Below are 26,018 nucleotides of genomic sequence, written 5' to 3' on the forward strand. Positions count from 1 at the left end.
GAACCTGTGTTTGAAGTCGCCCAAGAGAGACAGGGGAGAGAGAGAGAGAGAGAGAGAGAGAGAGAGAGAGAGAGAGAGAGAGAGAGAGAGAGAGAGAGGACGGGACAGGGAGCCTTGAAACAGACACACTCACACTCACACACACACACACACACACACACGCATAACAGTTTAGTTATTGATACATATTCGGTAGGAGTGAACGTGCCTCAGGTCTAGTGCTGGTTTCGTTAAATCTTTCATTTTGTATATTCTTTTTTATTCTGGGGCGACTTTGCTGCATAACAGCGACGTGCTGTGCCGCCACTGCTGTTCTTTAAACAGCAGGAGGCGTGAGAACGAATTCAGGTAATGAATTCTTGGTGAATTTAGGATTTTAAGGAGTGCGGGTAGCGTTGTGCTGTGTAGAAAATGACAACACTGTAACCAGTGCCTTTCTTGTGTCACCTAGAGACCAGACTGGCCATTAGCTAGTTTTGTTCGTCCAAACCTTAAGTCAGAGGTAAGTTAATACTTTTTCTAATAAATGAACTTACTTTTTAGGGTTTTATAGGTCTGATTACTTCATAAACAGCTTATTTAGTTGCAAGTCACGTTGATCAGCAAGATTTCTGCTGCCAAGGCATAGGAAGTGTGTCAGCAAAGACTCTGGTGAATTTGTCAATGAATTTTGTCGATGCTGCTATAAAATTCTTGAGGGAATTTTACTGAAATTTTCACGTGAATTTGTAGTGAATTTTAGAGCAAAGTTACAATAGGATAATGTAGTGAAATTTGTTAATCTTGCCACGGGGAAATTTAGTGAATTGTATATTGACATTGTTGCAGAAATATGTAGAGAATTTGAATGAAATTGTTACGTGAATCTGTAGTGAATTTTGCAGCAAAGTTACTGCAGGATTTTGCAGTGAATCTGGTTCATGCTGCTACAAAAATATGGTGTAGTTGACAGAAGTTGTTGTGAAACTCTGTGATGGATTTTAATGAAATTGTAACACGATTCTGTAGTGAATTTTGCCAAGTTACCACAGGATGATGTAGTGAATTTGGTTCATACTACTAAGAGAATATTTAGTGAATTTTATTGCAATTGCTGCGGAGATGTGTAATGAATTTTAAATGAAACTGATATGAAATTCCATGATGAATTTTACTGAAATTTTTTCATGAATCTTTAGTGAATTATGCCAAGTTACTAAAATAATTGCCAGTGAATATACTTCATGTTGCTACAAGATTCATTAGTGAATTTTCATGAAGCTTTTGTAGGAATCTCTAGTGAACTTTGTTGAAGTAAAGAATCTGTATTGATATTTATAGCAATTTCCTTAAGAATAATTAATATTACTGACATAACTACAAATGTATGCTGCCTAAAATGGAAGACTGCAGTATCTGCAAAAATACAAAACTGAGAAAAATGGTAGATACTGCTGTTTTCCCTTTACTGCTGATTTTGTAGATACTAACTAATACTAACATCGAAGAATCATTCTGAAACTGCAAACTTGGACCCAATAGCTAAATACTTTTGGATACTGCATGGCCCTAAATAAGGCATCAAAGAATCATTCTGAAACTGCAGTAACTTGTGTATTAGTGTTTCACGAGCCCAATAGGCGGCATATCTCAATTTTGAAAATTTTGCAGACACTGCAGTTTTCCATTTTAGGGCAGAATGGTGAATTTTAGTGATACAGATGAATATACAGTGTATTTTGTTAAATTCATCAGGCATTCAGTAGTAGAAGTGAGATTACTGAGTGTTATAATGATGGTAATCTTATCACCATTGGCCCAAAAGTGGCAAATTTATGATAAGATAAACGACATAAAAATGTCTTTTGTTTCAGCCTTTGAATTAAGATAAACATAACAAAAAATGTCTTTTGTTTCAGCCTTTGAATTAAGATAAACATAAGTGAAAAATGAGCCGAAGTTTCTTCAGAGCAATCGAGTTTTCTGTACAGCCGCTACAGCGTGTAATCAAGGCCACCGAAAGTAGATCTATCTTTCATTGGCCTCGGTCTAATGGTGTATGGGCCGCGACCCATGAAACTTTAACCACGGTCCGGAAGCACGATTATGGCTAATTTTAACCTTAAGTCAAATAAAAACTACTGAGACTAGAGGGCTGCAACTTACTATGTTTGATGATTTGAGGGTGGATGATCAACATGCCAGTTTGCAGCCCTCTACCATCAGTAGTTTTTAAGATCTGAGGGCGGACAGAAAAAAGTGCGGACGGACAGACAAAACCGGCACAATAGTTTTATTTTACAGAAAACTAATAAAAATACACTTTATGTTTTCTTTTGAATTTGTGAATGAATATCTTGACTTGGGGTTCTGTCTTGAAGAAAATAGGAATAACGTTTTATACAACGATATACATACATGAAACATACGCGACTGACTTTTTAATTTTCTGTAAAAGAAAACTATTGTGCCGGCTTTGTTTGTCCGTCCGCACTTTTTCTTTCCTCACTCAGATCTTAAAAACTACTGAGGCTAGAGGGCTGCAAATTGGTATGTTGATCATCCACCCTCCAATCATCAAACATTCCAAATTGCAGCCCTCTAGCCTCAGCAGTTTTTATTTTATTTAAGGCTAAAGTTAGCCATAATCGTGCGTCTGGCACCACTATAGGTGCCAACAACACAGGCCACCACCGCCTGGCCGTGGTTAAAGGTTCACGGGCCTCGGCTGAGAGTTTCACGGGCCGTGGCTGAGTTTCATGGGCAGTGGCTGAGAGTTTCATACAGCATTATATGCTGTACAGAAAACTCGATTAGGCCGAAGAAACTTCGGCGCGTTTTTCACTTGTTTTTATCGGAACTCGAAAATTTTGTATATACGAAACATTTAAAAATTTGAATAAAATGAAATGATTTTAGTCGAAAATTTGATATATACGAACCATTTAAAAAAATCTAATAAAAGAAAATTATTTTAATCGAAAAGTTGGTACATAAAAATCACTGAAAAAAAATCTAATAAAATGGAATATTTTATAAAACCCCATCAATGAGACATGATCCCTATACCAGTGAGAAGTCAACCAAGCAAGCAAGCAAGCAAGCAAGCAAGCACTTCCCTGTAGTTACAGGAACGCCGAGATCAATAGGTACTTGAAGGTAACACAGACAGACTCAGGCGTGCTTGCTTGCACGCATTCCCACTTGCTTTTTGTTGCCTGTGTGGTAAAACTTCACTTTATTGTCTTTGTTGTATTGAGGTGTTGCACAAAAGTTTATGTATATATGTATATATATATACATACAAATATATACTGTATATATATATATATATATATATATATATATATATATATATATATATATATATATATATATATATATATATATAAAACATACTGAATCATCTTAAAACTCCTCTTTCCTTTCGTTCACATTCAGCATTCACACTGCGATCCATAAAGGGGGAGTTGGCTCAACAATCCCCCTCATGCATTCTAACCTGGCTTCCCCAGACACCCCAGTTGTCATCTAAATTTTTCCACCATGAACTGCTACCCTCATGATTCCCACTTGCCCTTATAAGCTTTCTCTTGCTCATGTTTATTTCCAAATTTCTTCTCTTGCAAAGATTTTCAGACGCTTTCATCAGTCTCTGCAATGTTTCCTCGTTGTTCCAAAACAGTTTTGCATCACGTGCGAACACCAGTGAGTTTTATGTAATTGAAATCACAATAAAATATTCTTAGCATCCATGAGAAGGTGTAACAGAATAAATATTGAAAATTATGGAGTTTTAAGCGTGATTCTAATGAAATAAAATTGATTTACGCTCGTACACGATGCGAGTCATACTGCGTCTGATGAATCACCTGTTTAATTCGTACATTTGCGTAAAAAATAATAGCAAAGTTGTGTTGCTAATACCTTACAACGAAGGAAAGAAACCAGTTTTATTAGTTAAAGCAGCAAAGCGAAACTTAATTTTAAAGTTCAGCTTCAAAAATGGTCTCAGTTTTGTATCTGCCTGTAAGAGTTGTAGGCCTACCATCATTGAGAAAAACTCGTAGGCATATTTTTATCAGCCAGCAAGACAGAGTCCTTAAAAATCTTCATAAATTCTTGATTTTTCAGGATGTGACGCTCGTCAATAAGATGGACGTGTTACGAAAGGTTAAATATGACCTTACAGAAAGCTGAGGTCACCTGCAGGTCAAAAATTGTCTTCCTACTTCGGGTCAGTTGAAGAAAAGGTCACAGGTCACGTCAGAACTGAATCAAAATGGTTAGTTTACATTTTAGTTCTTGATTTAATCAGAACTCCAAAGCCTTTTTACACTTGCTTCAGACACTTTCCAGGGCCTAGAACACCTCCAAAGCCTTTATACTGTTAATTCTGACACTTTCCAAGACTCAACACAACACAGTTAAAAGCCTTTTACAGTTAATCTGAAACTCAGGCCTCCAATAACACTAAAGCCTTTTTACAGTTAAATCTGACACTTTCCAGGCCTCAAACAACTCTAAAGCCTTTTTACAGTTAAATCTGAAACTTTCCAGGCCTCAAATAACACTAAAGCCTTTTTACATTTAAATCTGACACTTTCCAGGCCTCAAACAACTTTAAAGCCCTTTTACATTTAAATCTGACACTTTCCAGGTCTCAAACAACTGTAAAGCCTTTTTACAGTTAAATCTGACACTTTCCAGGAGTCAAACAACTATAAAGCCCTTTTACATTTAAATTTTCCCAGACCTCAAACAACCTTCCCAGACACTTTCCAGGCCTCAAATAACAACCTCAGTTAAATCTGACCTTTTTTACAGTTAAATTTAAATCTGACACTTTCCAGGCCTCAAATAACACTAAAGCCTTTTTACAGTTAAATCTGACACTTTCCAGGCCTCAAAAAATTCCAAAGCATTTTTACAATTAAATCTAACACTTTCCAGGCCTCAAACAATTCCAAAGCATTTTTACAATTAAATCTAACACTTTCCAGGCCTCAAACAACTCTAAAGCCTTTTTACAGTTAAATATGACACTTTCCAGGCCTCAAATAACACTAAAGCCTTTTTACAGTTAAATCTGACACTTTCCAGGCCTCAGACAACTCTAAAGCCTTTTTACAGTTAATTCTGACACTTTCCAGACCTTGAACGCCTTTAATAACCTTTTCCAGGTAATTCTGACAATTTTGAACGCCTCCAAAGTCTTTTTACGGTTAATTCTGAAATTCCAGGCCTCAAACGCCTTTTTGCAGTTAATTCTGCCACTTGCCAGGTCTGGAACACCCACCTCCAAAGCTTATTTATATAAGCTTATTTACAGTTAATTCTGACATTTTTGAATGTCTCCAAAGCCTATTTACAGTCAATTCTGCCACTTTCCAGGGCTCAAACGCCTTTTAACCAGGCCTGGAACACTTCCATCAATTCTGACACTTTTGAATACCTCCAAAACCCTCTTCCAGTTCATTCTGACACTTTCCAGGCCTCCAACGCCTCCATGGAATGCGGCATCTGCAACGAGATCTACAACGAAACGGAGTACTGCCCGAGGATGCTGCCCTGTTTCGACTGCATGTGCAGCAGCTGCATAGACCAACTCATCAAGACGAACAACCAGTCCTGCCCCTTCTGCAGGAAGGCATTCCAGGCCACCTCCGCCCAGGACTTCCGCCCGAACAACGCCCTCCTGGAGCTCGTGAAATACATAGCCGAGGTCGAGTCGGGGAAGAGGTCCCACTACACGAAGAGGACGAAGTCCTTCGCCGCCTGGAAGAAGGACTTCCGACGGGACATCAACGAGGGGATACTGGCCGAGTGCGTGAGGTCGAAGGCTCAGATCCAGGGCGCCATCGAGAGGAACGCCAAGATGGAGGAGAGGTTCCTCCAGGTGAACGGGGAAATCAGGAACGAGGTGCGAAACGACCTTCTGGACATCGAGGAGAAGAACGAGAAGAGGGTGAGGGAACTGCAGGATAAGAAGGCGCATCTGATGACGATACTCGACACGCTCCTGAAGGAGGAGCTGAAGATTAAGGAGGCGTACGATAAGCTGGAGGGCGCGACGAACTTCACCTCGGCTGGGCCTGTTATAGACAGCATCGAGGAAATCGAAAGGTCCATCAAATCGTTCTCGGGGGAGATAGAAGCTGTCATTTCTAAGGAAGAGGTTACGTACAATGATACCAAAATGGTAAGGTAGTGTCTCTCTCTCTCTCTCTGTCTCTCTCTCTCTCTGTCTCTCTCTCTCTCTCTCTGTGTGTGTGTGTGTGTGTGTGTGTGTGATTTCATACCTTTTATTCAAACTTACAAACAATTCCTTGAATATTAGACCTACATTCCTTCTAATTAGATAAAGAACTTTGAAAATACCATAAGATTATCCTTAACACCATCTCAGTTTACATACACGCATCTATCTATGTAATTCTATGAAATCTATAAATCTACTTTGTTTAACAGGCTTATTTTCAATTCAGGAACTCGACTACACAAAGAGGAAAGTGAGCATCATCCAAGAGATTCTGTCGAGCGACAAAGACGAGGGTGATGATTCTGCCATCATAACGGTGAGAGTTCTTCCATCCTTTGGTTCTGGTAGTTAAGAATCTAAGAATCTATTCTTAGTTCGACTATTCTTAGCTTTACAAGGGTAGAAGAGAGCTAGTTAGTCGCCTTGCTTAGTTAAGAATGGAAAGACAATCCCTTCGGGAGGAGAAAGAGGGCGTGAATTATTTGCCGTGAGAGGAGAAGAAGAATGTGTCAAAACACTTCATCTTCTTCTTGCGCGGACAATGAGGAATCCTGGTCATGCATTTCCAAATGTAAACAAAAGAATTAGGATCCGTTTTCAAGAAGCAGATACGAAATCTGACTTTTCAGGGAAGCCTATTCTCATCTAAGTATTAATTTAACTTTAAAAGAAGCATATTTGCATCTACTGTAGAAATGATCTTATCACACCCCACAGGTTAACGACCTCCGGAGGATGAGCGGGCCCTTGAGAAAAATCGTGGAAAACGGGCGTTTCATCGCCTTCCAGGAATACAGGGGCAGGCGGAGGTACGCCCTGATGAAGATGGTGTCCAGACACAGACTCCTTCTCTTTCACCTGAGGGAGCAGGAACACCTACCTGACGAAGTACTACTCATCAAGGTGACTATAAGTTGATGAGGTTCTCTTTCGTTCAGGTGTGGATGTCTACTTCTGTTGCTCTAATATGGTTCCCTTGTAAGTTTAAAGGATTATCGTCACAGTACTATAGCTCTCTCTCTCTCTCTCTCTCTCTCTCTCTCTCTCTCTCTCTCTCTCTCTCTCTGGAACCCTCTTGGGTTTTATAAAGTCTGTTGACTCTGTTATTGTAGATGATTTAAATATGGCACAGTCCTAGAAAAGTGCATAAAAGCACTAAGTCAGAATAGATTATTTATTTTATGTCATTTTGTGTGAAACTGCATGAAAATATAGGAATGGTAAGTGAAGAGAGCCAGTTGCTATGCTGAATGACAGGGTAGCACTAGTTTAGAAGTAGTGGAAGGGAAATGTGCACCACAAGAGCAAACGATGGCGCAGAGCCATATAGGCCAAGGCCTATTATTTTCTAGAAAGCTGCCGTTTTTCGAATATCACCACACAACTCACTCCCAAATCCTCTCTTCCTTTATCATTTCTTTCTATTTTTTCTCTCTTTCCGCCGCAGCACGAAGACGCGACGAACTTCGTCGACGAAGCCTCCAGGAGGACCTTCCTGGAACTCGACGTCGGCGGCGCCTGCCAACTGATGCTCGTCATCCGCTTCATCAACAACGGCTCCTACGCCAAAAACTTCCTGCACCTCTGCCTCGGGGACCTGGGCCCCTCCTACGTGGGATGCAAGTTCCTGGAGGTGATCGACAAGGACAACGACGGAGAGCGCGTCATCACGGGAGACTACGAGAGGAACGACGGTAATGGCGGGAAAGCCGTCATTCCCGGCGTCGACTGGGGCGGGGAGGGGAAGAAGGAGATTTACATGGGGCAGACGCTGGAGGAGGGGTTAGTCGGTGGGGGGAGTAACCTAGAGGAGAGGGTCTCCAAGTTCATCATAGTGATGTCCACCGATCAGGCGATGGACGCTTGCTACCCCTTCGGGATGGTCGAAGAAGGGCTCGGTATTCTGAGAGACGCCATCTTGCACTATCCGACCACGCCACCTATCACTATCAGGAATTGTGGGCTGGTGTTACCTCTGTGATAGGCTCGGCTGATAGTTGAGGACTGTAACTTCAAATGTAACACTTTTTCCTAGTTCTCCACTGAGCCTGAACTTAAGATAATTCAGGAATAATCTAAATCTGTGTGATAAAGACCAAATGACAACAGAACTGCCTTAAACTTTTGTATGACAAACTTAAACATTCTTATATCTTTATAATAAAAGTTTAAAGTTTCAAGTAGTTTTCGTGCTTACTGATATTAAGGTCTCGTAACGAACAAAATCAATGAAATATAGTCAGCTTATTCTCATCATTAGAGATTTAGCTAAATCAACTCGGAGATTTTTAACGTGGAAATATAAAAACAGTAATAAGGCTCTAAACGTTATACTTATCTCTGTGTTACTTAGAATCCTTGGTAAAACAAGAATCCTCAAAAGAATCCCCATTCATCTTTCCCAGATAAAACCAGAAGATATGTTTATAGTAATAAGTAGGTTTTTGTGAGGAATTTTGACCTGACCTGAATTATTGGCAAATCATGAACAACGTTTTAGACCTATATCTTATTTCTCAATCCATAAGTTATAGTGGAAAGTTGCATGCTTTTTTGGACTGCTGGCCTTATAAGTGATGCAACATAAAACGTTCGTGATGCAGCTAACATAACACTCATTTGTTTTTTGTGATATTTCAGCTTCAATAGCGCATGTGCTAAAGTTGCACTTGAAGATCTGATGATCAAAATTGCATTAATAGATACTGAAATGGACATTGAAAATGAACGTAAACCGTTAACCGTTCTTTGAATCGGAATGAACTTGTAAGGTATATATGCAAAATCTCAATGAACGTAAACCGTTAACCGTTCTTTGAATCAGAATGAACTTGTAGGTATATATGCAAAATCACAATGAACGTACACCGTTAACCGTTCTTTGAATCGGAATGAACTTGTAAGGTATATATGCAAAATCTCAATGAACGTAAACCGTTAACCGTTCTTTGAATCAGAATGAACTTGTAAAGTATATAACAAAATCTCAAACTGACTGGAAGTGAATTTTGAGTCCCGGTCGTATGAGGAAGATGAGTCTACTGTTCTTGCAAATGAAAATTGTTGTCAACATGATATCCTAATTCCTTGTTTGTTGTTGAACTCGTATCAAATACAAAGCCTGTTTCAAGAACGATTGTAAATGTCTTAATTTAGTAAAAATGGTGGTTTATCATCTTTGACAAAGGAATAAATTTGATTTTACATGGAATAATTACACCCGAGTAAAATCTGTGACTCAAGGGAATGTAGGCCTATGCTGCAGTCAAAAATGAATACAATATTTCTGTAAAAGTGGAATACTTTTTAATCTGCATTTTGGCGTAGAATCAGCAGCGTCTCTTTTGCCTATCTAACTTAAACTTATAGGCCTATCTAAGCCAAGCTTAGCATAGAATCTTGAGAATAATATTGTTAGACACATTTAATATAACGAAAGTATCCAAAATTATAAAATTGCTACTGCAAAGTGATTATCATAGGATATCCCCGATTATTCTACCGTAAGAACGTAGGTGACTTTATGTAGAATAATCGACCTCCATTATTAAAGATTATGATAACTATCATGATAATTGATTCATCAGAGTTAAAATCTATCGACAAGAAGTATTTAGTTCCATCCGAACAACACCGGATGCAGACGCCAAGCACAGGCTAATGTTTAGTATCATAAGCGACCGAACTAACACAAAAAACAGTGACAAAGACATACACAAAGAGGAGCTATTAGGGCAATAAATCTGACCAATCAGAGGCGTCCTAACATAGACCGTACCATTGTCGAATCGAGAGCGATCATTGTATAATTCTTTGAAGGACGTTTTTGTTTATGAATCAAGGCTTGAGATGCTTAGATAATTTAATTGATATTTTACGAACTTATAGATATTTGTTTTAATGTGTTTTCTAAAATTAAAATAGCGCGAATATTGACACTAGGCAACTTCAAGACAAATCGAGAGCGATTATTATATAATTATTCAAGGATGTTGTTGTTTATGAATCAAGGTTGATATTGTTTATATATTTTAATCATTAATTTATAGATGTATAGGTTTCTGTTTTAATATATATTTTTGAAAATTAAAATGGCGCGAAAATCGACACTAGGCAACTTCCCGATACGTTAAGAGCGATTGTTGTATAATTATTTGAAGGACGTTGTTGTTTACGAATCATAATAAAACAGTTTTATATTTTTTATTTATAAATGTATAGACATATTGAATTTTGTTGTTGTTCACTTTTTTGAAAATTAAAGCGGCCCGAATATTCACACTAGGCAACGTCCCGACAAGTTCAGAACGGTCGACGTATACCTGTTTAAAGGACTTTTCCCTTGTGAATAATAGTCTAAAATGTTTAAATAATTTAATAATTAATTTATAGACGTTTTAATTAATGTTTTGAAACGTACACCTCCGAAAATAAAACGTGGAGGAAATCGCCGCCAGGCAACTCCGCAATCATAACAAACCCGCCACCAATGGCTCCCCGAGGGAGGATGCGCTGACCAGAGAAGCTTAGCTTGTCATCTGTAAATGTCGCGATATTTCCCTCGTTTCTCGTCGCTCGTCGTTGCCCGCGCGGGCGAAACGACCCCTTAACAAGTGGATCGCAGTTAAGCAGTGGAATATAGAGTGCGTGAAGTGGAAAGTGGATTTAAACGCTCGGCTAAATATAGACCGTCACAAAGAGTGAGAGTGTGTTGTTTTGATTCTGGCCGCCCCCACTCCAGCCCCCCCGTAACCAAGAAGCCTTAGGCCAGGCGAATTTTTATATATATCTTTTCGGTCATAGTTGTCAAGAACGAGGGACAGGTTAGTCCGGACGGTCATTTAAGCCGTTGTCTTTATTTGATTATTTTATGTAAGTTTGTATTTCTTGGTTCAAGGCTCGTAGGCAATCGTGGGTCCTATTTTATATATATTTTTGTCGTCGGGGTTGTCCAAAACGAGGGACGGGTTAGTCCGGGTGATCATTCGAGTCGCTGTCTTATTTAATTTATAATTTTATGTAATTTAGCATTTCTTGATTCAAGTCTCGTAGGCAAGACTTATGTCCTCCGACTCGCTTGCCTATTTAAGTAGTTGTTTTATTTAATTTATATTATTCTCTCGTTATTTCATCATTTTTGTTGGTATTTCTAAGCAACAGCTCTGCACGGACTATTTACCTTGGAAATTGATTTTTTTTATACTTTTATTGTTGCTGATGAAGGAGGTGGTGGTATTTATTGTCAATCAATTATTATTAACCACATACCTCTATCCAACATGGTTGGGAACCCTTTGGGAACGCGGAATTTTGGGTGGGGGAAATCGCCGGGAGAAAGACCAGACCGCCGTTGTCGTTGTTATGGAACGGTTCCGCCTATTCACAAGTCGTCAGGGAGCCATATGTTTAAGAAGGGATTGGATGAGGAAATCTATTATAAAAGGAGCTATACTAACCTAATGTACCCTAACCTAACCTAACCTAGCAGGCCGTGTTACTTAGCCAGGGGGCAGAGGTCCCCAGACCCCAGGTGAAGGACACCCCACTTTTTACCAAAAGCTCTCCCATAACATCGAACGTGCGTGATAGCATTCCAGGATGGTCAGCGTTCTACTTCTCAGGTTAATTACAGGTTAATTACAGGTTAATTACAGTCAACCAACAAAAAATAACGGCAAATTCTTGGTAAGCAACCAAAATACCACAGGAAAAATCAATTTCCAAGGTAATACCCCGTGCGGAGCTGTTGCTTAGTTCTACTGAAAGACGCAGTTAATGTGGTAAAACTGTGCCCTGGTTCTGGCCAGTTGCCGACTGAAATATTTACCACAGTTTGTCGTTTCTGTGCCTATCTTTTCTTTATGCGTATGGTGATATCTCCATTTTTTATGTTCTTACAATCGGTAAAACTTGAAACGACTACCTTGGCCTGCTAACACTTCTAGGTTCGGCAACTTCCAGTTCATGTGCAAAATGGGCGCCGTTTTGAGTACCAGCCCCTTGGGGATGAACGTGAAACATAAAACAGTGGCGGTAAATACCATAAATGTAAACAAAAGACTTAAAGAAAAACTTGGACAAAAGGCGGTAAATAGTCCGGTTGGCGACTAGCAGGAACCAGGCCACGGTAGAAGTTTCAAGTTTTACTGTCTTCAGTTTAAAGAACAGGCAGTGGTACAGCCTAATCAAAGGTAACTTATGGTACAGTGAGGTGCAAAATTATGGTAATGCTGCAGAAAGTTGCACACCATTCTGCTATGTATGATGTAACTTTGGGGTCCAGCACCTGGTAGCCTGAAATTGCAGACTACTGCTGCCATCTAGCCCAGCAACTACTGGTTTATGTGGAAAATGGTGTGTTTCATATCAGTCCTTGGGGATGAATTTAAAAACATAAACAAAAGGCAGTAAATAAAATAAATGTAAACAAAAGACAGAAACATACACAAAAACTTAAACTACAGACAGTACATAGTTGGCTTGGCAACTAGAGGACATCTGACCACGGTAGTATAGTAGTTTGCAGTCTTTACCAAAAAATCATGCATGGCCTGAAGTTTTCTTGGTAAATTTGCAGACTACTACAGCATCCCTCTAGCTTTGAAGCTACTGGTTTACATGTAAAGTGGGTCACGTGTTTACTACCAGCCCCTTGGGATGAATGTAAAAACATAAAAGAATGTAAATAAAACCATGAATAAAAGATGGTAGCCTAAATATCTCGGTCGGCAGCTGGTAGGAATCAGGCTACCATAGTAGTCTGCTATTTTAGCCCCAGCTTTGAGAGCAGGCTGTGGCACAGCCTTATCTTTTCTAACGGCCATTTAGGTATGAGCAGGGTACAACGGAATAATTTAGGTAAATTAAGACTACCACCTCACCCTTTGATTTGGGAACTGCCAGTTTACATGCAAAATGGGCATCTTGTTTCATACCAGCCTTTTCGGGATGAACATTGCAATAAAAACATAAGACGATAAATATAAATCTAAACAAACGGCAGTAAATATTTTGGTCGGTGACTGGCAGGAACCAGGCTGTGGTAGTAGTCTTCAGTTTTACCAAATTGCAGACTACTACTATGGCCTGAATCCTCCGTCGCCAACCAAAATATTTATTTTCTTGTTTATGATTTTGATATTTACTGACTTGTTTGTTTGTTTTGACATTCATCCTTCAAAGGTTGTTTGTAAACACGGTGCCCATTTTGCACTTAAGCTGCAGTTGCCAAGCTAGAGGGCTGCAGTAGTATTCTGAAATTTTACTGTAATTTCTCACCAGCACCAAATTATGGTAATGCTGCAGTATATACTGTAGTTGCTTACCATTCTGCTATGTATGATGTAACATTGGGGTTTGCAAATCCCTTCCAGCTAGGTTAGGGCTCAATGCCTTAGAATAGAATAGGTTAGGTTAGGATACATCCCTGGTGTAGTATTTTTTATTTGCTTTTAAACAAGGCACAGCCCACGGAAATACTGTGCAGTCAACCACCGGGACTCGAGGGGGATAGGGACCGGAACCCCCACAAATACTTAACACCCCTCTAAAAATGTTTATAACTGCCTGTTTTAATAGTTTAATCATAAAAAAATGTATTTGTCACGAAAATAATATGAAAATATAGTAATTAGTGAATATTTCTCTATGAAAAATTCTGCAAATAGGCTAATTTTCCACGAATAATGTGGATATACATTCCACAGAAAAATCCTCAAATCGGTGGAGTTGCAAATCCTGAACCGTGAATAGGCAGTGGTCTGCTGTAGTCCTAACTCGCACAGTTTTTATGCAGTTGTACCCGTAACACCAGTCATCAAATGGGACACTAGGCAAACAAATTGACTGTTGGTAGACAGGATAGGTGAGGAAGGAACCGGGTGATTTTGTTTAATGGTTTTTCATGCCAGTGATTTTGGCCTAATGATTTTGGGTTTGCCAGCTGGTGCACTGAAATCTAAGCAGTTTAACTGCTCTTTATGGATAAATTCATTACTAAAAATAGTATATACCATATTACTATTAATTATGAATAATGAATGATGGTGAAAAAGTGGTTGAGTTTTGTTTTTGTAAAAATTGGCATGAACCTAGGGAAACATGCTTTAAATGTTGGACCTCTTCCTGTGAGCCTTGGCAAGTCTTCTATTGTCAGGGAAACTCCTGCGGACCTACAAATAATAATAATGTGCTATAATGATGTTATCGTTACTAATTTATGCATGTGCAAAGTATGTTCTACTCATTAAGATAAATGTATACCAATTTGCACAGTAGAACCTCCAAAGGCTAATATCACTAAGCTGAAATCACAGTAATTTTTGCAAGAAAATGATTCCTCTGTGGTATATTCCATTATCTGACAAGGTGGTTACGTAACATTTCATCCATTTAAAAGGTCAAAAGTTCTCACACTGGAGTTCCCCAATGTTTTCAGGCTTCCCCCACTTTCCACTATCTGGCTACAGTATTCAGTTCCCTGACACCTTCATTGTGTACTTTCATGTAGAGAATATTCTTGTGATATTAGTGACAAGAATACTGAAGTGATCGCATTAGGCACGGAGAATTCATCTCATCAGTAATCATTGTTTGCTGGCAGTCATGAATTTATAACCACTGGTTTTTTTTTTTAAAGCCACCTAACTGAACCCCCCTTCCCAAACTTCATGTATAGCGTACTAGACCAACTTACTACCAGTGAACCACACCTTTGAAGGGTATGCAAGGTCAAGCTCTAGGTTAGGTTAGGATTTATTCATGTAAATGTTGTTGCCCAGTGTTTCAGCAAAGACTGAGGGAAGGGTCCGGGAAAAGACTGTGAATCATTTGTATGATGAGATTCGTGTAAATTTACATCGTACATGCTCTCAATCATTTTTACATAAGAAGCATCATCCTCGCTTCTGCTGTCACTGTGTTACTAACTTGTCCAGTATATAAAACAGTATATACAGTATTCATTTGAGCCTGTTTCAGCATAATTTATTACAAAATAAAATAAAATATTATTCTACATGTCTCTAAAATGTTTTGGCATTTAAATTGTCACACTCATACTTTCAACTAAAATTCATTTTGGCTAGCCCAAACCTGTGCAGTGCTTGACCGGCAATTATTTCCCAACTATATAATAAGAAAATATTACTGAATTACAAAAAAAATATTCCCACATTTTATTTTTGAACAGTGAAAAATAAATCATGCTAAATACATCATATACTTTAGCCAGAGGTACTCACCAAAACAGCTGTCAGATTGAAATCCATGTCCATTTTGATCGTCTTGATGTAGTAGGCTAACACTTTCAGCAGAAATTCACTTAAGTAATGCTCTGCCAATATTTTTTCTTACTACACTATACTGTAGGCTAACATGAAACATTATTGAATTACAAGAAACATTTATAATAATATCCAGGCTTCAAACACCTTTAAATAGTGCATTCTGGTAAACTCAACACTTGAAACTGAAATACAGTATCACAAAAGTCCCAGAATTACAAGAAGACACATATATTCAAACATTTGGACCTCAGAAACCAAAAAATAAAGCAAGATATGTCACACAAGTTTCTTATGTCACAATGGCCAAACAAGTCCTCTGTGTATCATGGCTTAGAAAACCATAACAAAAACTGATGCTTTGATTGGTTGTTATTCTGTGAGGTGGAATTGGTCAGCCAATAGTGAGGCAGCATTCTGGTGGTGCAGCCATGCCACCAATGTTTCTCAAATATTATGGGCAGGTACTAATTTTGAAGAGTCCCTCATGGAATTCAAGGTTATTGTTAGAACCCATCATCCTAGGTTAGGTTGGTTGTAGGGCAAAGTTTATTGGTGTAGTATCCCTGTAAATACCAATGGTATATTTTTATGCTTTTAATCATGAGTTCTTCATGTAATTGACGCAAATTGCAGTTGTGAATATTATATTTTTCTGCACGTTTCCCTTGTATTTTTTGTATATTTTCACATTTCTGTTGCAGTTCTTTTGTTTTTTAATTTTTCCATAACCAAATATCTGGTATTCCATTGTGGTTCCCTTATAAATATCAGGTACTGTACTGTATGGGGACAGAGTAAACCCAAGAGTGGTTCGAACATATTCATAAAAAATGCTAGATTTTTACCCTTAAACCAGATTATTTTAGAAATATATTTCCTTTCTCATTAACAGATGGATGTGAAAGACGAAGAAATTCTAGCTCTGTCCTGGGACAACTATGCAAAACAGTTCCACGACAAATTGTCGCAGCTATGGCATAAGGTAAGGAAACTTCAAAGACGTAAGAGGTTTTGTGAGTAATTTTGAAATGCAATACGAGTACTTTTTTTTTTCGTGAACGAGTGGTCAAACTAATGTACAGGTATTTAGGTCAGTCATTACTATAGTATCAAGATGTAGAGTAATGATTTTGGTTACATTACTCACCTGGCTTTTTTTGCCTAGATTTTTTTTTTTGTAAAGCATATAATGTCATGTTCACAAATGCTTGTTTTTGCTAGTCTTAGCGAAGAATGTATTTCAACATGATGAACTTCATCTGAATAACATAATTTTCTTTAAAAACGATAAATTTTCAATGATTGGGTACCCTCTATTAATGTAATGTACTGTAATTTTATCCTAAATTTTTCTTTATAAATTCATGCAGGAAAGGTTCACTGATGCCACCATCACCTGTGAAGGGAAGTTTTATTCTGTCCACAAGATCGTACTTTCAACCTGCAGCCAGTTCTTTGAGAGGGTGTTTGAGTACACAGTTGGAAAGCATCCCGTAGTAGTGTTACCCGACGTCAAGCAGTACGAACTAGAAGCCCTGCTGAAATTCATGTACGACGGAGTGCTGCAGATTGCTCGGAAAGACCTGCCGCGACTCATGAAAGTCGCCGACTTGCTGAAGATCAGAAGTTTATGCGGCCCAGAAGAATGGACAGCTGATGACGTAAGTAGTAGAGATAATCACGCCAATGCCGTCGATAAGATGTCCCTTCCGAAGGTCACTCGACCGCTGGATGTTTCCGGCAGTCCGACTTGCAACAAGAAGAGGAAATTGGAGGAGGAAAGAGCCACTGCCACGTACGCCACTCAGACGTTCGCCCACCATCCCCACGCTTACGAAATACACAAGACTCAGGAGACGTACCAGACGGCAACGCTGAGGATTCCTGGCGAGGCGGTACCCCTGAGCGAGCTGTCGAGGGAATTGCCGCACGACAACTTGGGCAGCCTGAAGAGCATTGCTACGTCAGTCATGGGTTTTGAGACAGACAGACAGTATCACCACGAAGTACACGAAGCCAACATAGCAAAAGAGGTCAAGGTTGTTTACTTGATTCCATTTCCCCATACTGCAGACATGTTAAACTTCGCTGACGTCCTTTCGTGAGAAAGTGGTATGAATGTGTATTAAAATGAAAATGTAATTGTTTCAGTCAGAGCTCCCTTATGAAGGCCATTTTCATATATTTTCAGACTGAAGTGAATATTAAAAACGAATTCATGGACGATGTTTCGAACAGTCAAAACGCAGCGGTCACCACAGAAGTGGAGGACGACGGAAGGGAAGGGAACGCTTCTGGTGAATCCTTCTTGCCACAGCAGCCGGATCTGACTGAGTTGTCGCAAGCGGAAGCAGTACATCCTCTTTCCGAAGACATTGCGGGGCCGTCAGGCGTTCACGAGGTATGGCTTTTCGCGCTAATGAATGCAGAACTTACAAAGTCTAGCTTAGGGTAATGCAACATCCTTTCGCCCCCTAGCAGCAACCCCTTTCATTCCACCCACTCCTAGCAATTGTTTCTTAGTTCAACTGCAAGGTTTTCCTCCTGTTACACCTTTAAAACTTTCTACTTTCAATTTTCCTTTCAATGGTCTCATAGGTCCCAGTGCTTGGCCTTTGGCCTAAACTTTGTGTTCCACTTCATTCCATCAGCCCTCCTTATTCTTGGTTTTTAGTTAGACTTTTTCTCCTGATTATCATATGTGCCAGAATAAGTAAAAGAGAAAGATCATGAAGATTGAAGAGAACTGTGTAATGTCATTTTGTAGCTGTTATAAACTTCTCTTTCTGATCTCATAACTTGTAGTTCTTTTATGACCTCAAATGTGTTTTAGCTTTTAGCTGTATTGTAATATCTCCTAGATATTATCCTAAAATTTGTTTGCAATTACATTATATGTAATGAAATGCCAAACACATTTGTAAAATTCTGGAAGAGAAGTCATTTTAAGATGTTAAAATGCTGGAGTCCACATTCCAGGTGACATTTTCACTAAGTCTTCCAGATTTTGAAGAGACATAGGTGTGTTATTGTTATTGTAGCATAGGCCCTTTAGATAATTACATTATCTTTATTCTGCTTGGGGGTTGGGGAAGTATAGTACAGCTTATGATTTATCAAAAGTAAATTTGCTTTTGTTGTAATGAACATTTTACGCATACTGACTGTAAGAAAATTTCATCACAATACATATTTTGGACCTTCACCTGAATCCCATTTGTCTTCAGTTTAATACGCTTGATTTTGATATGCACGTACAGTATCTTCACATAACCCTGCAGTTGAGAGGAAGAAATTTCCTTTTAACTTTCCTTAGAAACATTAATTTCAGGTCATAGATTGCTCATATTTTAGACCTCAACCTTGTAATTGGGTCAGTTTTTAACCCCTACAATTGGAGTTCATTTCTTCTTAAAGTTTGTGTTTCTTAATTGATCTAAATCTTGCATTTTATATGATTTTTTTCTGTAGTTGTAAGACTTATTTGTCTGGACTTACTTGTCACCAAAGTGCTGATTAATGTGAGCGCTGTCTTACAAAATGCAGAGGTTTTTGAGGATTGCTACAAGATGGGTTAAACTCTGATGGAAGAACCTACCAACCAGTTGGAAGTGCCAAAGAAAGGTGCCCTCATTACCACTTCATGGTGTGAGGGGGGGGAAAAACCTTGTTGTACATGAAGTAGTCTTGACTCTGAAGGTAAAGTATTCGGAATAGAGAAATTTCTGATTTCAAAAGAGTGATTCACGTTCCTCTGACAAGGAACGAGATTCCGACAAATTGTGCACACACACATTACAGTATTGTACTTTTCTCATGTCATGTGAAAAATGATTTGCTGGCGCATTTTTCGTTAGCCTCGACCACAGAGACTCTGTATCATATGCACTACGAGCATGCAGAGAGCTTGCTCATTACCGGTAATGTTTTTATAGTGTTTTGATCTTGCAGGATGTTCAGTTGCAGGCCGCAGTCGAAGTGGTGATGGGGGTAGCCGAAGGCGAAGAGGAGGAGTCCCTTTACACGCACAGTCCGCAGTCGGCCCAGTGGGAAGCGGAAAGCACCCCAACGACCGGAAGGACCACCAAGAAGAACCAGGCGAGACAGGGGACGGTGAATTACACGTGCCCCTTTTGCAACAAACTCTTCCTGGACAAGTTCAAGTGTAGCCGTCACATGTATGCGCACACCGGCGAGAAGCCGTTCATATGTAACATTTGCGCCCGGAGATTTTCCAGAAAAGACAATCTGCAAAAACACATGAAGGACAAGCATAAGCTCTTCAGAGGCCAGTTTTGATTAGTTTGAGATGAGTAATTCATTAGGGAGTATTAGCTAAAAATGTAAATTCTCTCTCTCTCTCTCTCTCTCTCTCTCTCTCTCTCTCTCTCTCTCTCTCTCTCTCTCTCTCTCTCTCTCTCTCTCTCTCTCTCTCAAGATATAATCTACTTATCCTCCTAATCATTTTTGTAGTCAAGAGATTGTAGTAGTTGTAGTAAGATGCTGTTGCTTGTCGTTGGCTATTTGTTCGTAGGCAGACGCATGATGTAACCAGATCTATGATATTGGTGTTATAATTTTTCTTTTAGGTCTCGTGGCTCAGATTGTAGGTGAGCTTTGACACTTATTCTCTTCACTTTTTAAGTTAGATGCTTAATCCATTCATCATATGGCTTCAGTTAGTGTTAGCCCATCTTAGTAGTGTATTCAACTGACCTGTAAAGTGACACAATACTTTTCAGGAATTGTTTTCAACTGGTAATTTATTTTTGCCCAAAGTGAAATCAGAATGATTAATGACAGTGCATTGTGACAGCCTAAATTATGCCTGGCTCCTTAACAAAATAATCTGTAGATATTTTGGACCTTACGTACAGCATAGAATAGGCAAAAGAGTGAAATTTGACATTTTTCACCATGTGAGTGAAATTGAGGCTACAACATACAATTAGACTTTAATGGGGAATTTGAAGATAGGTAATTCAAAGCAAAAATTTCTCTGCTGATACCTGTATGTATAGTTTTTGTAATTTCATTTAAGATTACGGACAGTTTTCTGGCAAAAGTTAAAAAGTTACGTGAAAAGATTTGAAATTGCATTTCACGAAGGTATAGTGTTATGTGGACATTAACTGTGGAACGAATACTTTTTTTTTCTTGTAGATTTTTTGTTATCTTTCATTTTGTCAAATGTTTTGTTTTTTTTATATAACTGTAGAACAAAGCATAAGAGAACAACATAACCTTGAAAAATAGGAGGAAAACAAACACAAGTATCAGAAATACACATTACACAAAAATGAAAATATTAAAATGTTAATTTTTACTAAGATAATCTAGTTCATGTCTCGCTTAGGAAGAACGATGTATTTCCGTGGGGTCCCGTCAGACTGCTTAGTAAGTAGTAGTTGCTGTTCAGGAGTATCATTAACCAGAGGCTAAAACCTGGTGGAGGATCTTCGCCATTCATCAAGTGAACAGGGGTAGCAACTTATGCAGGAGGCGACAGCAGTTGTCAGTTGCTGTTGAACTTTCAACATTTGGATAGTCAAACTTTCAACACTTGGATAGTCAGGAGCTTAATGTTGATGCCATTCCGTACCAACTGGAGTGACATAACTCCTGGAAACCGTAGTTTCTAAGCTGCTGGGAAGTCTCTTATAAGTGTAGCGCAGAACCACATCCAGAATTTCAACTCTGTGTAATATGAAATGGTACACATCCAGTAACATTGTTGATGTATGCATAAGTATCACTGAAATCTTCTCCAGTTGCTCCAAATGGGACACTGTAAAACTAGTAGGATGAGGAACCAGCAGCTTCAAAAGCGTTATGCAATTGCTCCTCTTGTTTTGTAACAACCTATTGGTGCGCTCTTCTCAAATCCAGACCCTGGAACAAATGATAAACAGCATAGTCATTCACCATGTCTTCAGTCTTCATTCTTAGGAACGAGATACACACCCATTAACATAAACTTATTGTTTGTTTATGAGTAACCAGTAACAAGTCTCTTCCTATGAATGTCGGATGTAAGTACCAATGCTTGAACTCCCAAAGATTCCTTCCTGAAGCATAGTTACAATTTATTTGAACGTGATGTCCTCTGAATTATGTCCCCTGGACTTCTTAGCTATGGGATAACAATTTTGAATTAAACCATTGATGAACGAGGAATATCCGTTATGGTACCTACCATGTTTCCTGGTGTTGGAGATGCTCCACCCTCAGAGACACCCCAATTTTGGCCAGCAAAAGTTTGATTACAAAAAATAAACAAAAATAATGTGGCAACACTCCAAAGTTAATGGCATCGAAGAGCAGTGACTGTAGTTGGTACAGCATATTGATTTTCGTAGTTTTTCAGTTCAGTTGTTTGAAGATACTCTGTTTCATGTTGTTTTCAAGTTCATTGATTTTATTAATAGGTTAGCGTTTCTGAATTTGACACACCAGCAAACTGAAAAAACTTGAAGTTGTTGCATTTGAAATTTTCTGTGTGCGTTAATGGATTATTATTTGTATGCCCAGGAAGAATACAAATTACATAAAAAATTGGGGACGTTCTTATAATATTGGGTGTAGGTTTACACAGCAATTTTTCTCTAATCTTGGACACAGAACCAAACAACACAGTAGGAAATATTAAAAATATGGAATATAATCTAATTGCACTATTACGCTTCATTGAAACATGGCACAAACAAGACTTTCTAAGTAGAACAAATTAAGAATAGATTAAAGATTCAAATCAACACAATACAGAAATTACAAAAAAAAAAACACATTTTAATCATCAAGGTCTTAAATATTTAGGCCCTTGTTGCCAAGTCAAATGTGAATTTGTGTAGAAACTATCATCAAATAGCAACTTCCTTCCTTGTGCCAAAGTAGGTTTCAGACTGCGATTTCCTCTCTCTCTCTCTCTCTCTCTCTCTCTCTCTCTCTCTCTCTCTCTCTCTCTCTCTCTCTCTCTCTCTCTCTCTCCTTCCTTTACTTTAGTTTACTTTACTTCACGAGATATTTTTCTTGGTTGATATGTTGTGGTGTTTCAGCGGTTGGTAGAAATTTATAATTTTGGGGGTTTTGAAGGCAAGTAGTGTACCTCGTGACGGCAAATACTGATAGAAATTTGGACGTTAGTATGACGATCTGTTGTCATTTTCTGTCGTGCGACAGATCAGATACTCTTTCCGTCAATGTTTCGATACTGTTAGTCTGTGGTCATCTGGGCATTATAGGAAATGAAGGTGCAGCTGAGTTTGTGACCAGTATAGCTTGATTAAACTGTAAATAACAACTGATTGTGTGACGTCATTCAAGTTCACTAAACTAAATAAAGGAAAGGATTTGGGGAATAAGGAAAAAACCAAATAACAGTAGGATTATGGCAGTCATAAATACAGGAAGACAGAAATGCCATTATTACCGTCTAGACCCAGTTCCAGTGTATAAAGAATTCAGTAACGTTAACATTCAAAGATTTTATGTGGGATGAACAAATTTTATGTGAAACTTCAACATTTTTAGTCGGTCCATTTATTAAGTCCTTGCGAGAATACAGTAAATCTCCCATATTCGCGTTCTCACGATTCGCGGACTCGCCTATTGGCGGATTTCTATGTGGAGCGTATATTCACATTATTGGCGGGAAATTCGCCCATTCGCGGTACTTTTCACTGAGAAATATTCACTAATTACTGTATTTTCATATTATTTTCATGACTAAATGCACTTTTTGTGGTAAAACTATTAAAATACTCAGGTATAAGCATTTTTAGAGATTTTTTTATGTGTTTTAACTATCAAAATAGGCAGTTCTAAGTGTTTTTAGAGGGTTTTTAAGTATTCGCGGATTTTAGCTATTCGGGGGCGGGTCTGGTATGCATCCCCAGCAAATATGGGGTGTTTACTGCATAAATTTCTTTAGATCAAATATAATTTTATTTATAAAAATCTCATAATCACATGAGTCACTAAAGTGGTAAAGAAATATCACATGAGTCACTAAAGTGGTAAAGAAATCCACAATGATGTGAAGTGTATTTTTTCAATAAAGTAATTTTTATTAAAGTTGCACAATTGTTAAAAACTTAATTAAGATTGTACGGTGTTCGCGGTCACTGATTAGAAAGTGTTTAATATCTGCATCCGTATTTATCATCATGAGTTTTTTGCACTGTTATTTTTAGTTCGGGAAATTTTAAGTTGTGGTACTGCCACTAATGCTGAAATAATGAATCTCTCTTTCTTAAAGGAACTTGGTTTCTTTTTATATTCAAGACTTGGAAGTATTTACTGTAATTGGTATTAATTTAAATTTTTCTTGTGTTTTTAGTTTATGTTGTTTATTACATGCATTGTATTTTTCATTTGTTTAGTAAAAGTAATCTTATATACCTGTTATGTGTATAAATAGTACTTGTATGTATATGGTTGTTTCATTGTACAGTACAGTACTGACCATATCTTTAAAGTCCTCAGATTCATGAGGAAGGAAATTGGGCTTTTATTCGTCACAGCAAGTCACATCATGAATATAAAATTTGCTTCACATCCGACCAGAGTTGTAATATTCGTCGCAGGTTATCGTCAGTGGTCTAGAGAAAAATTTAGTTACTTTGTTGAGAGGTATTTTGCGCCAGGACAGTACTTACGCCTTGTAGCATTTGAACTGCCCTCTAGTCTATTATGTGAAAGGCCATTTGATTTACGGTTGCCAAGTCGTTCAGAAATGCCAAGAGTTTCCTCTTTGACGAAAGGAAAATCTGTATCCAGGTAAGAGTTGCATCAGGTTGTATAGTTTTGAATTGACTGTTCTTGTTCTTCAAGTGTAGAGTTGTAGTTCCCTTTCTCAGTAGAGTGCGTATCGTTTGGACCGTTTATTTTATCTTAATCGTCTTTTTGTCAGGATTAGGAAATAGCTAGAAGATGGATTAACATTAATATTAAAGGCCCATAGTTGCTGAATTTGATTATTTTTATTTCAAAATCCAGTTTCAAAGTTCGAGGGTGTAATCCAAATTTTGCACCTCCTTCGACGAGACCATTGGTTGATGTGTTAGTGCTATAGAGGAACTGATAGTTAAAGAATGATATTAGGAATGATTTTTAACTTTACAGTAACTGTAGTCGCTTAGGACCTTCGTAACTCTGAAAAAATTGTCCTAGGGCTTGTATATAGGGTACTCCAGTTTGGGAATCATTGTGAAAATATCCCTTATTGATCTCATTCCTTGAGGTATCTGTATTGGTAAGTCGGAAGGCATCCTGTTTACGTCGATTAGCTTGAGAACCAGTTAGGAACCTGTCTCACAGTATTGGAAGGTCAAATCAGACTTGTTCGTTGTCTCTGTATTACTTTGGCCAACTTTTTTGGTGATATTTTTAACGTGCTGTAAGTGCTGAAACATGATAGTTACCTAGTTCCAATACCTTGGGAATATTCCAGTTTCCCGTGCTTAGTATGTGTATGACAAGTTATAACTAAGTGCTGTTTACTTGAAACTAAACTGGAGTGATTTATATTTTGAATTGAGATCAGTCTCCATCACACAAAAATCATCTCAGGATGCTGTTATCCTTTTTAAACTTTATAGGAAGGGAACAGTATGGTTTATAAATCTGTGTCTGTTATAAGGACAAAAGATTTTACCATGAGCATATCAAAGGTTAGGCGATGATCAGTACAGCAGTGCTTACGGAATCATTCAGAACATTGTCTCAAGAGTGCCAAAACTAAAGTATGCCAGGGAATTGTTCAGATTGGTCAGAAACACGAAGTTATGGGCTAAAACTCCCATATCAAAAGCTAAACGTTTCAAAACCTTGTTTAACTGAGCTCAGCATTTTGAAGATTATATTTGGTCAGAGATAAGATGACTCGTTGGTTAACAAAAATTATATATAGTCAGAGATAAGGTGAGTCATTGGTTAACAAAATCCTTCCTTTGTACAATCCCTTTTGTCACCTATCTTAGGTTTTATATAACCAGGACATATTCTGTTAAAAAGAATTTTTGCATTCATAATTTCAGGCTAATATTTTAACTTGTGCACATAAGAGAAACTGAAAAAAGCAAGAGAATGACTTTTGATCTAAGTATTTGAGGAACTTGAAAAAAAATGGGATTACAAAGCATTCAGGAGACTGTATGCATTGCCTTGTTATATGTGAATCTTAGTCATTTGATTATATTGTGGTGAAAAGAATTCAATCATATATTCCTTATATTCCTATGTACAAGAATCTTCTAACAATTCAATAGTATTTTTAGAGGTGTTGGTAAATTACGTTTGTTTCTCCTTTTGACAAGTTAGGGGGGTTCTCATTTCATAATTAGGGTCTTACTTCAGCTGAATAAGCCCCAGTACAGACTGCCAATTCATGTTCTATCAACTGTGAAGTTCGCAGGTTAATGCTAAGAAACAGAGGTATGAATGGTTTAGGCCACAGAAGTCAGTCTGAATCGTAACATTCAGTCGTTACA

The 26,018-nt window shown here is 38.2% G+C and overlaps 2 protein-coding genes across 7 annotated transcripts; both read left to right on the plus strand.

The window, feature by feature from the left end:
• The first annotated feature begins 73 nt into the window (after positions 1-73).
• Positions 74-8,421, plus strand: LOC136828136 (uncharacterized). The gene is made up of 6 exons (XM_067085950.1): positions 74-502; positions 4,114-4,264; positions 5,474-6,181; positions 6,468-6,557; positions 6,959-7,144; positions 7,689-8,421. The coding sequence occupies exons 2-6, from the start codon at positions 4,262-4,264 to the stop codon at positions 8,220-8,222; spliced, it is 1,521 nt and encodes a 506-aa protein (XP_066942051.1). The 5' UTR covers positions 74-502; positions 4,114-4,261; the 3' UTR covers positions 8,223-8,421.
• A 2,305-nt stretch (positions 8,422-10,726) lies between these two features.
• On the plus strand, positions 10,727-21,811 carry LOC136828138 (zinc finger and BTB domain-containing protein 17-like). Of its 6 annotated transcripts, none has more exons than XM_067085953.1 (5): positions 10,727-10,884; positions 16,421-16,510; positions 16,899-17,561; positions 17,720-17,929; positions 19,480-21,811. In XM_067085953.1, exons 2-5 carry the CDS (start codon positions 16,421-16,423, stop codon positions 19,825-19,827), a joined length of 1,311 nt encoding a protein of 436 aa, XP_066942054.1. In that variant the 5' UTR covers positions 10,727-10,884; the 3' UTR covers positions 19,828-21,811. The 6 variants fall into 6 exon arrangements, with proteins under 6 accessions (XP_066942054.1, XP_066942058.1, XP_066942052.1 ...); XM_067085957.1 differs by having other exon boundaries at positions 19,489-21,811; XM_067085951.1 differs by having other exon boundaries at positions 10,730-11,064.
• The last annotated feature ends 4,207 nt before the right edge of the window (positions 21,812-26,018 follow it).

This window comes from Macrobrachium rosenbergii, chromosome 42 (genome assembly GCF_040412425.1).
Source record: "Macrobrachium rosenbergii isolate ZJJX-2024 chromosome 42, ASM4041242v1, whole genome shotgun sequence".
Taxonomy (NCBI): Eukaryota; Metazoa; Arthropoda; class Malacostraca; order Decapoda; family Palaemonidae; genus Macrobrachium; species Macrobrachium rosenbergii.